This window comes from Polyodon spathula, chromosome 11 (genome assembly GCF_017654505.1).
Source record: "Polyodon spathula isolate WHYD16114869_AA chromosome 11, ASM1765450v1, whole genome shotgun sequence".
NCBI classification, from domain to species: Eukaryota; Metazoa; Chordata; class Actinopteri; order Acipenseriformes; family Polyodontidae; genus Polyodon; species Polyodon spathula.
The window spans coordinates 4346164-4362135 of record NC_054544.1 but is presented as its reverse complement, the minus strand read 5'-3'; the positions used below and the strand labels follow the sequence as shown (position 1 = coordinate 4362135).

General features: G+C 49.0%; 1 protein-coding gene across 5 annotated transcripts in view; it reads left to right on the top strand.

The window, feature by feature from the left end:
- LOC121323236 (E3 ubiquitin-protein ligase HECW2-like) overlaps nt 1–15972 on the top strand; it is a 43160-nt gene that overhangs the window by 18661 nt on the left and 8527 nt on the right. For 3 of the 5 annotated variants that reach the window (XM_041264166.1, XM_041264169.1, XM_041264170.1), the window contains 17 exons: nt 1721–1815; nt 3581–3656; nt 4831–5000; nt 5620–5762; nt 6213–6313; nt 7513–8312; nt 8438–8759; nt 9169–9264; nt 10124–10274; nt 10489–10589; nt 11025–11149; nt 12124–12309; nt 12788–12940; nt 13659–13761; nt 14063–14159; nt 14446–14529; nt 15887–15972. The exon at nt 15887–15972 is cut by the window's right edge and continues 24 nt beyond it. In XM_041264166.1, coding sequence (XP_041120100.1) covers nt 1721–1815; nt 3581–3656; nt 4831–5000; nt 5620–5762; nt 6213–6313; nt 7513–8312; nt 8438–8759; nt 9169–9264; nt 10124–10274; nt 10489–10589; nt 11025–11149; nt 12124–12309; nt 12788–12940; nt 13659–13761; nt 14063–14159; nt 14446–14529; nt 15887–15972 — 2889 coding nt within the window. The remainder of the gene's footprint in view (nt 1–1720; nt 1816–3580; nt 3657–4830; nt 5001–5619; nt 5763–6212; nt 6314–7512; nt 8313–8437; nt 8760–9168; nt 9265–10123; nt 10275–10488; nt 10590–11024; nt 11150–12123; nt 12310–12787; nt 12941–13658; nt 13762–14062; nt 14160–14445; nt 14530–15886) is intronic. The other 2 variants (XM_041264167.1, XM_041264168.1) reach the window with 2 other exon arrangements.

The window sequence follows — 15972 nt, the reverse complement described above, 5'->3', positions numbered from 1 at the left end:
CCCTTCACTTCAGTACCTTTTCCACTTCCATTTTCTTCACTTTTTAATATTCCCTCTGAAAGAGACACATCACCACAGGGAAGAGAGATGTTTCAAAGTTAAGAAAACTGCTAAGAGACGTTCTGTGGGAATGGGTATTGATAGCACAGCAAGTTTCTAATTTAAAGAATTTAGTAGGAAAATATACTTGTTTAGCTGCTTGAGCAAGGTTCAAACTCAAATGTAGCATTTTCTAGAGTGTTAACAAAATAATGAAGTAATTAAGAATAACACAGAGCTGGCAAGGATGCCCAGTCTACTGTGCTCAACACCATTAATTAAACAGCACATGGGAAGGAACATTTTATAGAATATTGACCGTCATTGAGATTAATTATCTCGTTTAAATCTAAAAATCATAGCACACAGAGTTCTACACAGTATAGTGAATCGTTATGCAGTTCTAATGGTTAGAACATTTCCAGTAATTCAAACCATATTTACTTCAAAGGGACACTGTATTTAGCTGACAGTGACCTTGCAGGAATACTGAAAGAAACAAAAGTAATGTTTAGTCTTTTTTAAGACACTAAGAAATACTTCTTGAAGCCTTTGAGTATTACTACATATTCTTGCCATGGAGGGTTTTATAGTTATGGATGAGCTACCTACGGTAACACAGTGCCCCTGGCTCACAATTCGAAAAGAAAAGCTAAAGCAGCCTGCAGTTTAAAAGTGTCCACGGTGTCTGGAGATGAGAGGTTTTAACACTGGTATTTCTCATTAGTCTTCTTAATGTCTAGTCTGGTGTTTTCTTACCAGCTGTCTGCATGGGATAGGGGCAGTGAGATTGAGATTGGGATAGGGGCTGGCGGAGAGGGGCAGTGAGATTGAGATTGGGATAGGGGCCAGGGGAGAGGGGTAGTGAGATTGAGATTGGGATAGGGACCGGGGGAGAGGGGCAGTGAGATTGAGATTGAGATTGGGATAGGGGCTGGCGGAGAGGGGCAGTGAGATTGAGATTGAGATTGGGATAGGGGCTGGGGGAGAGGGGCAGTGAGATTGAGATTGGGATAGGGGCTGGCGGAGAGGGGCAGTGAGATTGAGATTGGGATAGGGGCCAGCGGAGAGGGGCAGTGAGATTCACATTGGGATATGGGCCGGGTGAGAGGGGAAGTGAGATTGGGATAGTGACAGTGAGATTGAGATTGGGATGGGAGCCAGAGGAGAGGAGCAGTGAGATTGGGATAGTGACAGTGAGATTGAGATTGGGATAGGAGCCAGGGGAGAGGGGCAGAGAGATTGGGATAGTGACAGTGAGATTGAGATTGGGATAGGAGCCGGGGGAGAGGGGCAGTGAGATTGGGAGGAGGGGCACTGCGTGACATTGTGATGGGGGAGGGGAAGCAGCACTGGACCAGAAAAGGAAAAGTGCCCTGCTTAGTGTGCTTAGTGCTTAGGGTTGATAATTCCTCCACGTGTCCAGGCAGAATGAAGAACTGAAGGCTGTTCTGTGAGATTTATGTGAAAACCTGAAGCAAGGTGTGCTCCAGACCCTCAGTGATTCCCTTGCCCTGCATGTTAACAGAACATCTCGTTTGAGTTGTGCTACAGTATGCGGTTGTCTAGATCAAGTATGACGAAGTACATTGCTTTCTTTGAGGTTTAATCGTCTCTTGTTTTTTGACAGCCTTGCAGCTGGTTTGAATATCTCCTAGTCTGTCCCTTTCTCTCCCTGCAGCTGAAATAAAGATCTGTTTCAAGTATTACCACGGGGTGAGCGGTGCTCTCCGCGCAACGACGCCCTGCATCACTGTCAAGAACCCTGGGGTGGTGGTGAGTCATGCACGCTGATAATGTTAATAAAGCTCAGAATAGATGCAAGTGTGGATTTCATTGGTTAGCATTTCATTTTAAAGCAGATTAGTAGACGTTTTTTTTTCGAATAACGGAAGAGCTTCCAGACACATTCAGCAGGGTTCCTCTGTATCTCTCGCTCACTCCCAAGTCTTTATGAGATGCTGATAAGACAGGAATTGAGCTGCAGTGTTAACAGGGCTGTTTCCTGTGTGCCACTATCATCTCTCAAGAGTTATTCGAGTCATTCTTTGAATTCTTTGGATGTTTTTTTGGTGTCTTGCTCCTCCCTATTAAAGCGGGGCTGACAGACAGGTCATCACACTCTGTAACTTCCAGAGAGAACCCATAGCAACAGCTCCTCCCAGTCGTCAGACGATCTGACCTTGCAGAGAACCAGCCAGGAGCCGGCCTGTGTATAGCTTTTGAAATAAAGGTGGTTCTCTGTGCATTGCAGGGTGTGAAATGCACTGTGCTGAGTGTGTGCAGTCCGTGTGCTGTGTGTGTTTTTAGCACTGCGTACTGTGCTGAGCTGATGTGTCCTGTAGTGATTGTTTGTCTGTGTGTTTAGTAAACAGTGTGCAATGTGCTGTCTTCAGTAAGCAGTGTGATGTGTGTAGTGTGCAGTGTTGTGTGTGTGTGTGTAGTGTGTAGTGCCCTGTGTTCACTGTGCATTGCCCTGTGTTCAGTATGCAGTGTTGTGTGTGTGTGTGTGTGTGTGTGTGTGTGTGTGTGTGTGTGCAGTGCCCTGTGTTCAGTATGCAGTGTGGTGTGTGTGTGTAGTGTGTAGTGCCCTGTGTTCAGTGTGTGTGTGTGTGTGTGTGTGTGTGTGTGTGTGTGTGTGTGTGTGTGTGTGTGCAGTGCCCTGTGTTCAGTATGCAGTGTGGTGTGTGTGTGTAGTGTGCAGTGCCCTGTGTTCAGTATGCAGTGTGGTGTGTGTGTGGTGTGCAGTGCCCTGTGTTCAGTATGCAGTGTGTGTGTGTGTGTGTGTGTGTGTGTGTAGTGTGCAGTGCCCTGTGTTCAGTATGCAGTGTGGTGTGTGTGTAGTGTGGAGTGCCCTGTTTTCAGTATGCAGTGGTGTGTGTGTGTGTGTGTGTGTGTGTGTGTGTGTGTGTGTGTGTGTGTGTGTGTGTGTGTGTGTGCAGTGCCCTGTGTTCAGTATGCAGTGTGGTGTGTGTGTGTAATGTGCAGTGCCCTGTGTTCAGTATGCAGTGTGGTGTGTGTGTAGTGTGCAGTGCCCTGTGTTCAGTGTGCAGTGCCCTGTGTTCAGTATGCAGTGTGGTGTGTGTGTAGTGTGCAGTGCCCTGTGTTCAGTATGCAGTGTGGTGTGTGTGTGTGTGTGTGTGTGTGTGTGTGTGTGTGTGTGTGTGTGTGTGTGCAGTGCCCTGTGTTGTGTGTGTGTGTGTGTGTGTGTGTGTGTGTGTGTGTGTGTGTAGTGTGCAGTGCCCTGTGTTCAGTATGCAGTGTGGTGTGTGTGTAGTGTGCAGTGCCCTGTGTTCAGTATGCAGTGGTGTGTGTGTGTGTGTGTGTGTGTGTGTGTGTGTGTAGTGTGTGTGTGTGTGCAGTGCCCTGTGTTCAGTATGCAGTGTGGTGTGTGTGTGTAATGTGCAGTGCCCTGTGTTCAGTATGCAGTGTGGTGTGTGTGTAGTGTGGAGTGCCCTGTTTTCAGTGTGCAGTGCCCTGTGTTCAGTATGCAGTGTGGTGTGCGCAGTGCTGAGCTCATGTGTCCTCTTGTCTGTCTCAGGTGGGAGTGGAGGGGCTGGCTGAAGGAGACATGGTCACACAGCCCTGTCGGAAACTCGTCAGCTTCACACTGTCAGGTACTCCACTCACTCACTGGGGGCAGGTCTTCACTGGAACAGGGAGTATTTACATACTGATTGATCGATTGATTGATTGATTCAATTCAAACAAGATTGCAGCTGGAAAATGTAGCTAGCATACCGCTTCCAGAAAGAAAGCAGCCTGGTGTTAATGATAGCCTGCACAGTGGGAGATTGCAGGGTGGTTTGAAGGGGCTTAGTCCTGGCTTCCTGAGTGTGGATGGGGTCACGGTGCTGCCTAGTCCAGGGACACTGGGAGTCCCCAGCAGCTTGGAGAGTCCCTGCTCTTCTCTGTCTGTATATTGGCAGCACAGCAGCGGCTCTGCACACTGCGCACACGCTCTCATTAATGCACGGCTACTGCTCACATTGTTGAGCGCTGAGGATCCTGAGGGCCAAGAAGGGAGAGGAGTGGGAGAAGAGTAGGGGAAGTGGGAGAAGTGGAGTGGGAGGGGGAAAGGGGGAGAGCCCCCATCTGCAGGTAAGTAAACATGGAATAGCTGAGCAACCAAGAAAAATCTCAATATTAGAGCAACTCCAAAGGAAGGATTGCAAACATCAGATAACAGAAGAGAGGATTGGCATTGGGAGCTGCATTAAATATCCTTAAGCTTTTTTTTATTTTTGCAGTCGTGATTAAATTCTTCACATTCTTTTCTATAATTCCTATAATCTATTATCCTGTAGTGAAGGGATTTCCTCAGAAACATGAACAGAATAGCAGTCAGACGGGATTATCCTGCACGCTTGGTTTAAGTGACTCAATATTCTGGTAGCTTTCACTATATAATTATTATGGAACAGTACTAGGCCTCTGCATTATTTTTTCAATTTTCTGATCTTCCTGATTCCTGATCCACACAGGCGCCACCTTGTGTGGTATGACCCTCACTATATCCTGTTGTTACTAAGCTGGTGAAAATCGTCAGCAATATTGCAAACGCTTACTGTATTTCCATTTTAAAGAAATTAGTACCAGAGAAGTAAGACGTCTTCATCAGAAATGTCAGCTTTCTTAACTAGGTTTTTTTTTTGTACTACGTGTGCAAAACCTTTAAGATTTTATTGATTGGGTGTCGCATCATAATGACAGTATGAGAATGTGCTCGTGCGAGTAGGTTCGTGTGTGTGTGTGTGTGTGTGTGAGACTAACTGCTCCTGTCCTCCTCAGATCTCCGAGCCCTGGGCTTGAAGAAGGGCATGTTCTTTAACCCCGACCCGTACCTGAAGATGTCCATCAAGCCAGGAAAGAAGATCTCCTTCCTCACCTTCGCCCACCATGGCCAGGAGAGACGGTCCACCATCATCGCCAACACCACCAACCCAGTGTGGCGCGGCGAGGTACGATCCCGTGGGCAAGCAGCACCGCACCATAGCGGGCAGGGCAGGGCAGGGTAGGCTTAGAAAATGCCATGTTACACATTCACATGGCAACATGGCTCTGCAGGCTGAGTGAATGAATCATTTCACACTTATTCAGTAAAGTGCCCTGAGATGTCGCTAAACACTTTCTATTAATAATTATGCTTATAGATTATCATTAGAAATAATAAGCACTGAATTACATTACACTTTTTTGATTGTATATTTATTATGACATTATTCACATGATATCACCACTTATAACGGTTCCCAAATATGAAGTGTTATCTAGATTAGATGTCTTCCCGTGATATTGCTCTAGTAAGACAAATATAAGACATATCTCTTTTACTATTGCAAAAGCATAGTGAAAGCATTGTAAAGCCCAGAGAGGCATGGTAAAGCATTGTTAAAAACACTGCAAACTATGATAGATTCCTAGTATAACCATAGGAAAGGTATGGAAAAACAGCAGAATTGCTGTTTAACGTTACTGTGGCAAACCCCACTGACAGGGGACCTCAGTGCCAGTTGTTTTAACCCTGTGTTGTGCTCCGGTGCAGAAGAGTAAAGTGTCGGGCTGTCTCTCTGTCGCCAGAAGTATTCCTTTGTGGCCTTGCTCACTGACGTGTTGGAGATTGAGGTGAAGGACAAGTTCGCCAAGAGCCGACCGATTATCAAGCGCTTCCTGGGGAAACTTGTCATCCCAGTCCAGAGACTGCTGGAGAGGAACGCCGCTGGGTAAATACTGAAACAGAGCAATATGATTGGACAAGCAGGGCTGCCTTACAGGCTTCCTATTGGCTAAATACTGAAACAGAGCAATATGATTGAATTAACAGGGCTGCCGTACAGGCTTTCCATTGGGTAAACACAGTCACTATACTGGCTTGATTGGGTAAATACTGTGATAGAGAAAAAGATGTTGGAAAAATACTTGTAATAGACACACATTCTATTTATTATGTGACACTGACATTTAAGTGAGTGGTTAAGTAATTCTGTAATGGAAACCATGCTATTGATTAAATACAAGTGGCTAAGTGACTGAAATACAAGTTCAGTGCTGTGGTTCCAGATACAAAGCGTAGCCCTGATTGTGCAATCCTGGGTCAGGATTGAAGTGGCTCTGGTTGTGGTGGTCTGGTCAAGCCTGTTCTCTTGGATTGACTCCCATCTTCTCCGTTGCAGGGATCAGGTCCTGAGCTACATGCTTTGCCGGCGGCTCCCCACGGACCATGTGAGCGGGCAGCTGCAGTTCAGAGTGGAGATCACCTCCTCTGTGCATGAAGGTGAGAGCAGCACACAGCACACTGACACTGCACACATCACACTGCACATAGCACACTGCACACATCACACTACACATAGCACACTGCACACAGCACACTGCACACAGCACACAGCACACTGCACACAGCACACTGACACTGCACACATCACACTGCACATAGCACACTGCACACATCACACTGCACACATCACACTGCACACAGCACACAGCACACTGACACTGCACACAGCACACTGCACACTGCACACAGCACACTGACACTGCACACAGCACACTGCACACAGCACACTGACACTGCTCACAGCACACTGCACACATCACACTGACACTGCTCACAACACACAGCACACTGACACTGCACACATCACACTGCACATAGCACACTGCACACAGCACACTGCACACAGCACACTGCACACTGCACACAGCACACTGACACTGCACACAGCACACTGCACACAGCACACTGCACACAGCACACAGCACACTGCACACATCACACTGACACTGCACACAGCACACAGCACACTGACACTGCACACATCACACTGCACATAGCACACTGCACACATCACACTGCACACAGCACACAGCACACTGCACACAGCACACTGACACTGCACACTGCACACAGCACACTGCACACTGCACACAGCACACTGCACACTGCTCACACATCACATTGCACACATCGCACTGACACTGCTCACAACACACAGCACACTGACACTGCACACAGCACACAGCACACTGCACATTGCACACAGCACACTGACACTGCTCACATCACATTGCACACATCGCACTGACACTGCTCACAACACACAGCACACTGACACTGCTCACAGCACACAGCACACTGACACTGCTCACAACACATTGACACTGCCCACAGCACACTGCACACACATATTGCTAAATCGCTCCCTTGCTCAGCGATGTGTTAAATGGGCAATTTGCCCACAATGGAAAAATTGAGCCCCTAATGATAAACAGCTACTATGCAATGTTTAAAAGTGAAGAATGTGCAAGTCTGATTTTTTTATTACTTTTTTAGTCATGTATTAAACGCTTTAATGTTTCAGAAAGTTCAAACTGTTTAACATTTTTGTGTTATATATAGATATTCACACATCCGATGTTTCTGAAGTACAGAAAGCACAATTTTGTCTTCACTCCGGTACGTGTCTCCCACAGACGCCTCTCCGGACACCATGGGCACTTTCCTGGTGGCAGCGACGGTGAACGGGGACCCGGAGAGCCCCTCTGATGATGATGACCTGCCGGGGGACCATCCTACGGCCAGGGGCCCATCCCCCACATGTACGGAGGGGTCTCAGCCGGGGGAGGCAGCCCCCCAGCCCTTCTCCAGCGAGACCGGGGGGAGAGAGGAGGAGGAGGAGCAGGAGGAACGGCCACAGCCGGCAGAGAGCGAGTCCCCGACCCACTGCAACCAGACCGTGCGGCAGGAATCCTTCACCGACTGCCTGGACGCTCTGGATCCCAAACCGGGGGCCAGGGTCAGGGCAGCAGGCCCCAGTGAGAGGCCCATCGGCGGGGCCTCCCCCAAACTGAGGAGCAGCTTCCCTACGGACACGCGGCTCAGCGCCATGCTGCACATCGACTCAGACGAGGAGGACGAGCAGCTAGAGGAGGAGGGGGCGCCGCTGGAGGGGGGGCTGCTGATGCTGAACGGGGAGATGCGGCAGCTCAGTGGCAGCAGGGAGGCCAAGGGGGAGGGAGAGGAGGAGGAGGAGGAGGAGGAAGAGGAGGAGGAGGAGGGTGTGGGCAGTCTGCACCAGCTCCTGGAAAGACTGCCCTCCACACACCTGCTCGGGGACGACGAGGCGGAGGAGAGGGAGTCCGGAGCTATGCAGGACCAGGACAGTGAGACCACGGAGGGGGCGGTCAGCTTGGGGAACGGCACTGCCCACCTGTCATCCATGGCCTGCTCCTCCTCCTTTGAGAGCACACGCTTCCCAGCCTTCTTCTCACAGGCGAGCTCAACCGTTTATAAGCTCAGTTAGCTGGAAGGTCAAAAAAAAAAAAAAATCATACCTAGTAAATGTATTAGGGCTAGAAAATGAATCAGCCACACTGAAATTCATATCCTTCTTTACAGGAGGAGGAGGACGGGGATGCAGCGGCCACTGCAGATCCAGGGGGAGGGGCTTCCTCTGAGGCCACACACCCTGCATCCTCTGACACCATTGATGAGGAGGGAGGGGCCTGTGGGGGGGCGGTAGGTGGGGAGGAGCCTCAGCCAACTGTCTCAGCCAGTGAGGAAGAGGGAGAGGAGATTCGGCAGAGGAGGCGGAGCATGCAGGCAGCAGGCGGCGAGTCTCTGGAAGGGGAAGTGAGGTCAGCAGGGACTGTGGCAGAGGCAGGGGCAGACGGGTCTGAAGACTCGGGTCAGGGAGCAGTGGAGACAGACCGAGACGCAGGTAGAGAGGGGCGACCAGACATATTCACCCATGCATGCTGGGTCTACTATTGCACAGACCTAGTCTTCTTGTCATCATCTGAGCTGCTCCACTCATGATTTCTCTCATTTTTAAGGTTCATCAATAAGGTAATCCTAAGGTCATACTATAAGAAACTAATTCCAGTAGAAAAACGTTTGGACTAGTGCCTTCAGTACACTGAATCGTTTGTCTACCTCACATAGCCTTTTACAGTATTGCAGTAGTTTGTTTTATATGATATATATAGATGGATAACCTTATTAATATTTGTTGTAAAATGTTTTTTGTTCTGGTTGAGTGCATGGTGTTCTCACTGTCTGTTCCTACACCCTCCCTCTCTGTCTTCCTCTCTCCCTCTCTCCCTCTGTCTCCCCCCTCCCTCTCTCAGACTCCCAGTCGAATGAACACCAGCCCATGCGCTCCCTGCCTTCCGTGCGGCAGGAGATGGGCCGGTACCAGCGGGTGGACGAGTCACTGCCTCCCAGTGAGTTCTCCCCTAATTCACTGAGCCACCTCGGCTAAAGCTGCACAGGACTCTGCTCCGACACTCCAGAGAAAGCTGAGCATTAACAGTCATTCATTCAGGACTGCTTTACTGAAAACAAAGAGGCTCCAAATTCACAAAACCTTGTCCCTTTAAAAAAAAAAAAACAGACCCATCATTACCCCTTGCTCATACAAAAAGCTTAAAGTGAGTGCCAAGCTTAATGCCAAGAATGCATGCTGTTTGAAAGCTAGATAGATTTTGTTAAAGTCCCTGGCAGTCTTAATTGCTTAAAAAAATCATTTTTCATGCTGTGCCGCTGTCTCCTCTTTGCCATCTTTTTCTCAAATGAGTGCATTTCAGTGTTACCAGATCTTAAAAGGATATATAAAAGGTTCAAAACAGCCTCCTGGTGTCTCATTTTGAAGCAAGTGTAAATGAAAATACTAATTTACAAAGACAAATAAAATAATTATAGCAGCAGAAAACAATCAAGGAACAACTCAGGACAATATTAGAACAGCTAAGGTGTTCTTTGTAGGCTTGTATTGTTCTAGTTGTATGTTTTCTTATGAAACTGATCTCTGTCTCAGATGAAGAGGCTACACACACACTCATTAAATATTTCGGAAGCTATTTTCTGCCACTTTTGTTTAAGTTGAGGAAGCACAGACGGGGGAAGGTATGCAGAGAAAGTGTATATTGAATACTAGTTCAGACTCAACCTCTTGTGACTACTAACAATTTGGCTCAGCACTCCCCTAGGAGAGGGGTGTCTGTGGGTCAGAGTTTTGACTGTCTTGGTCAGTCATGGTGAAAGATGTCTTCTAATTGTTGATGGATCTCGTTTCCTCCTCAGACTGGGAGGCGCGCATCGACAGCCACGGGCGCATTTTCTACGTGGACCACGTGAACCGGACCACCACGTGGCAGAGGCCCACCACGCCGGCCGCCTCCCAGGTCCTGCAGAGATCCGACTCCATACAGCAGATGGAGCAGCTGAACCGCAGGTAACCACGGAAACAGCCACGGCTCATACCAAGTGCACTTATACCTTCTTACTACTTTTGTGTGTCTTGCACATTTTCAGTAATGAAGGCTGAATGTATGCAAGGAAACGGATTGAATGTCTGTAAATGAGCACAATACCAGTTGCTATGTTAGTGAGTTTCCATTTATTAATTCATGTGTGGAGCCCTGCTCATCTTGTTTGTCTTGCCCCAGGTACCAGAGTATCCGCAGGACCATAACCAATGATCGCTCGGAGGACCAGGCTCCAGAGGCTCCCCCTGAGGACAGTGACCTGATGCACTACACTATCCCAGGTGCACTGCAGGGAAACTGAGAGCACGGCTCGCTGGATTGGCTTTTTCAAGGCAGTGCTTTTTGTAAAGAAGTTTTTCTACCAGTTCCAGTGCCCATATGCAATGTGACACTGCTTAGAAACTCTTCTTTGGTGTTGTAAAGAGGCCATTAACCTACATGGCTTGTTCACACCCAATCTCAATTTAAACATGCAGGCTCAATAGGGGGCCACTGATATTCTTCACTTACATGTGAACCCAATAATCAGAATCCAAGTACAGAACTACTTCAATGTAGCAAGCCCCGGGTGGGTATAATATCACCCGATTCCCAGTGCTGCTTACTGTCAGGTTGTTATTGCGATCAGCACAGCCTCATTTGGTTGGATGTTGGGACTTGTCTCCGCCATGCTTCCTCATAGCACTGTTCACCATTGCTGTGCCGTGTTGTTTCAGAGTACCGGCGTGACAGCACCCTGCCCCCCTCCAGCTCGCGCTCCCGCCTCTCCCTGCTGCTGCAGTCCCCCTCCGTCAAGTTCCTGACCAGCCCCGAGTTCTTCACCATGCTGCATTCCAACCCTGTGAGTGCACCTGCAACTTCCAACGGGAATCAGGGGCTTGTAGAATGGGAGTCTAAACAGGGAGTTACAACCCTCATTCATATATAATTATAACAAACACACAACAATGCATTGTTTCATGAGGAAAGGGGTGCACAACTCCACAGCAGGTTGTCGATTTAATAATGAAAGGATTAACACCTGAATAGAGGTTGCATTGCTTCGATTAAGTAATGGTTAGAACAACCCTTTGAGCACTATTGCATTAAAAAAAATGTGCCAAGCGTCACTGCCAATGGAACTAACAATAATACAGAGTTTAACTGTGATATCCACTTCCTGCACTCGATTCTAGAAAAGGAATTCCTGATTATTGAAACTGAGACAGTGAGGAGACATCGCTGACCCTGGGGATACAGTGTAAAAGAGTAATGTGACCCCCCCATAGGGGTTTGGGAGTTGGGGCTTGGGGTTGGGGTTTGTGGGTTGTGGTTAAGTTTGGGGTTTGGGTTTCGTGTTGAAGGTTGCGGGTTGAGTTTGGGGTTTGAGGTTTGGGATTGAGGGTTGGGGTTTGGGATTTGAGGTTTGGGGTTGCGGTTTGGGGTTTGAGATTGGGGGTTGAGGTTGAATTTGGGGTTTGAGGTTTGTAATTTGGGGTTGAGGTTGGGGTTGGGGTCTGGGGTTTGAAGGGTGATAATAATGTTAGATCAAAGTACAGTTTCAAATGCATATTAGACCACAGCTTCCCAGTTTGAAGGCTTGTCATGTTTAAAAAATAAGCTACATAATGAAATGACTGCTGATTTTTAGACTAACACTAGCCATATGTTTTCTCAAAGTGGGGTTGTTGAGGCAGTCCTTAAAGAGCTTCACATGTGTACAGTGCAGAAAATAGCACATATACATTGAAATACTCTTCAGACATTGCACCACATGTACATGAGACATGCTCAGTGACATTGGTGTGGCTTGACCCATGTTCTATCTCTCCCCAGAGTGCCTATCGTATGTTTACAAGCAACACGTGTCTGAAACACATGATCACCAAGGTGCGCCGAGACACGCACTACTTCGAGCGCTACCTGCACAACCGTGACCTGGTGACGTTCCTCAACATGTTTGCCAACAAGCAGCTGGAGCTGCCACGTGGCTGGGAGATGAAACACGACCACCAGGGCAAGGTAGGGGCAGGGCTCTATACACAACACCCCTTACGAGAGCAAGCAAAGTGTAACACAAGCATAGGTAAGCATTGTAAATCCCAGAGAGGTATGGTAAACACAGGGAACCTTGGTTAATGCATTGTATAACCATGGCAAAATGCATGGGAAAACTGCAGTCTGTACAGGCACATTTACTGTAGGAAACATTTATCAGGCAATACAGTGTCCCAGATCATTCACTGACAAGCTTTCTGAAGAGTGACTTCCAGGCTGCTAGAAACTGTCCCTTATCCAGAGTGGCAATTTCTCAGACAGTTTAAGGTTTGTTTTTGTAGTTTGGCTAGTGTTTCATTGATTAACATCAGGGCTAAAGCAAAGTAAATAGTTTGATTTTATTGCCGTTAAGTTTAAAGAAAGGATCATGTGTAATATGTTGCTCTTTTGCACCAAACATGTAAACCCAGAGGTAATAATACACCCTGTGTCTGGTTGCCAGCCCTTCTTCGTTGATCACAACTGTCGCAGCACGACCTTCATCGACCCCCGGCTCCCCCTGCAGAGCAGCCGCCCCACCAGCGTGCTGGCACACCGGCAACACCTGACCCGGCAGCGCAGCCACAGCGCAGGAGAGGTGAGCACGCGCCACCTGGTGAGGAACAATCCACTCGCTCTCTCACTCACAACTCTCACCTCCCCACACACCCTCCCTGTGTCCCTGCACTCCCACACACCCTCCCTGTGTCCCTGCACTCCCACACACCCTCCCTGTGTCCTTGCACTCCCACACACCCTCCCTCCCCACATACCCTCCCTGTGTCCCTGCACTCCCTCATACCCACCATCTCCCCCGACAACCTGCCTCTCTCTCCCTCTCTCCACACCCCCCCCCCCCCCCCCCTTTCTCTCTGTCTGTCTGGGATAACAAGCCTGTGTGGGTGACAGGTTTGGGGGAGGGGATGGAATGCACTGCAGAACTGAAAGAGTGAACGAAACAGCCAGGTAGACAGATTAAAGGAGCCAAGGACAGAGACAGGACAGTGAGAAAGATAAGCAGTCAGATAGATTTGGAAAAAAATCATGTCGGCACAAGCTTGATAAGGAACACATGCATGAGGAGATGAGCAGGCAGAGGCAGCCTGTATACAGACAGATGAGACTGAGGGGAGGGTAGACTGGGAAACGGCTCAGATCTCTACTAGAGCTATTTACTGGACAGTGCCCTACTCTTTGAGTTCAAGGCAGTCATGCTTATAAACAGACAGACGGACTGGTGAACTAGCCTCTCTCTCCCTCTCTCTCTCTCTCTCTCTCTCTCTCTCTCTCTCTCTCTCTCTCAATCTCCCTTCCTCCCCCCTCCCCCCCAATAGGTTGCCGATGAATCTCGGCACTCGGGCCCCCCGCTTCTGCCACGCCCATCCAGCACCTTCAACACAGTGAACCGGAACCAGTACCAGGACCTGGTGCCAGTGGGTATGTGTCCCTCACGTGCTGCAGAGCTTAGACAGATTGTTACTTTCAAGAGTGGATTGCTAACAAAAGATAATCCTGTCATATCCGTAAACCTGGGATTTGAGATTCGAGCATGAGCTATCATGTATTAAGAGTCCAGCAGGTGGCGTTGTTGTATATACTTTGGCCTAGTTACGTGTGTGTCTGTATATCTGTGTGTCTATGTCTGCCTGTGTATTTGTATCTGTGTCTGTGTGCCTATGTGTGACTGTCTGTGCGTTTGGTATTGTTCTCTGCTAACCTCTCTGGGGTCTCCCTGCAGCCTACAATGATAAAATTGTGGCATTTCTGAGACAGCCCAACATCTTCGAGATCCTGCAGGAGAGGCAGCCGGAGCTCGTCAGGAACCACCCACTCAGGTAGGCAGGGAGACCGGCCCAGCTCTCACTCAGGGCTCAGGGAACGAAGACCAGTATTCTTTAGAAAAACACTACACAATGCATGCTTTGAAATACCAAAAGAAACTGAGTAAATTCAGTGGAAGATGTTTTGATTAGACGTTATTGAAGACATTGTACTTTTAATGAAACTTAAAATGCCTTGTGAGTCTTTCAGTGCACACATGTCTGTGCGTCACTATGGGGTCTGGTGTGCTGTGCTCTGTAGTGAGGCTGTGTTTACAAGCCTGTTCTGTGTCCCCTGCAGGGAGAAGGTGCAGTTCATCCGCAGTGAGGGCACCACAGGGCTGCTGAGACTCTCCAGCGATGCAGACCTGGTCATGCTGCTCAGGTGAGCGAGAGTGTGGGAGTAAGAGGAGTGAGTGGGGAATGAGAGTGGGGGAGTGAGAGAGGTGAGAGTGGGGAATGAGAGTGGGGGAGTGAGAGTGGGGAATGAGAGTGGGGGAGTGAGAGGGGTGAGAGTGGGGAATGAGAGTGGGAGAGTGAGAGTGGGGAATGAGAGTGGGGAGTGAGAGGGGTGAGAGAGGAGGAATGGGAGTGGGGGAGTGGGGGAATGAGAGTGGGAGAGTTAGAAGGGTGAGAGTGGGGAATGAGATTGGGAGAGTGAGAGGGGTGAGAGTGGGGGAGTGAACATGTGAGAGGGTGAGAGTGTGGAATGAAAGTGGGAGAGTGAGAGGGGTGAGAGGGGGGAATGAAAGTGGGAGAGTTAGAGAGGGGAGAGTGAGAGGGGTGAGAGTGGGGGAATGAGAGTGAGAGGGGTGAGAGTGGGGGATGAGAGTGAGAGTGAGAGGGGTGAGAGTGGGGGAATGAGAGTGAGAGGGGTGAGATTGGGGGAATGAGAGTGAGAGGGGTTAGAGTTGGGAATGAAAGTGGGAGAGTGAGGGGTGAGAGTGGGGGAATGAGAGTGAGAGTGGGGGAAAAGAGTGGGAGAATGAGAGGGGTGAGAGTGGGGAATTTGAGTAGGAGAGTGAGAGGGGTGAGAGTGGGAAATGAGAGTGGGAGAGTGAGGAGTGAGAGTGGGGGATGAGAGTGGAGGAGTGAGAGGGGTGAGAGTGAGGGAATGAGAGTGAGAGGGGTTAGAGTGGGGAATGAGAGTGGGAGAGTGAGAGGGGTGAGAGTGGAGAATGAGAGTGAGAGGGGTGAGAGTGGGGGATAAGAGTGGGAGAGTGAGAGGAGTGAGAGTGGGGAATGAGAGTGAGAGGGGTGAGAGTGGGGGAATGAGAGTGAGAGGGGTGAGATTTGGGGAATGAGAGTGAGAGGGGTTAGAGTGGGGAATGAGAGTGGGAGAGTGAGAGGGGTGAGAGTTGGGGAATGAGAGTGAGAGGGTGAGAGTGGGGAATGCGAGTGAGAGGGGTGAGAGTGGGGGATAAGAGTGGGAGAGTGAGAGGGGTGAGAGTGAGAGGAGTGAGAGTGGGGGAGTGAACGTGTGAGAGGGTGAGAGTAGAGGACTTGAAGGGAGCAGAAGAGTGATAGAATTAGAGTGGGAGTTGAGCACTGGAGGACACTGTGTTTGTGTGGTTGTCGCGTCCAGGAGTCTCAGAGATTGTCTGTTACGATGCTGTGTTGGTGTATAAGATTATGTTCTTGGGTATATGGGGTGGGGTATTCAGTTTTGATCTGATTTGGGGATTTCATCAAGCTGGGAGTCTGTGCTTTAACACTAACGTTGTCTTTGCTTTTCTCCGCAGTCTGTTTGAAGAAGAGGTGATGTCATACGTTCCTCCACACACCTTACTGCATCCCAGCTACTGTCAGTCACAGCGGGGCTCGCCAG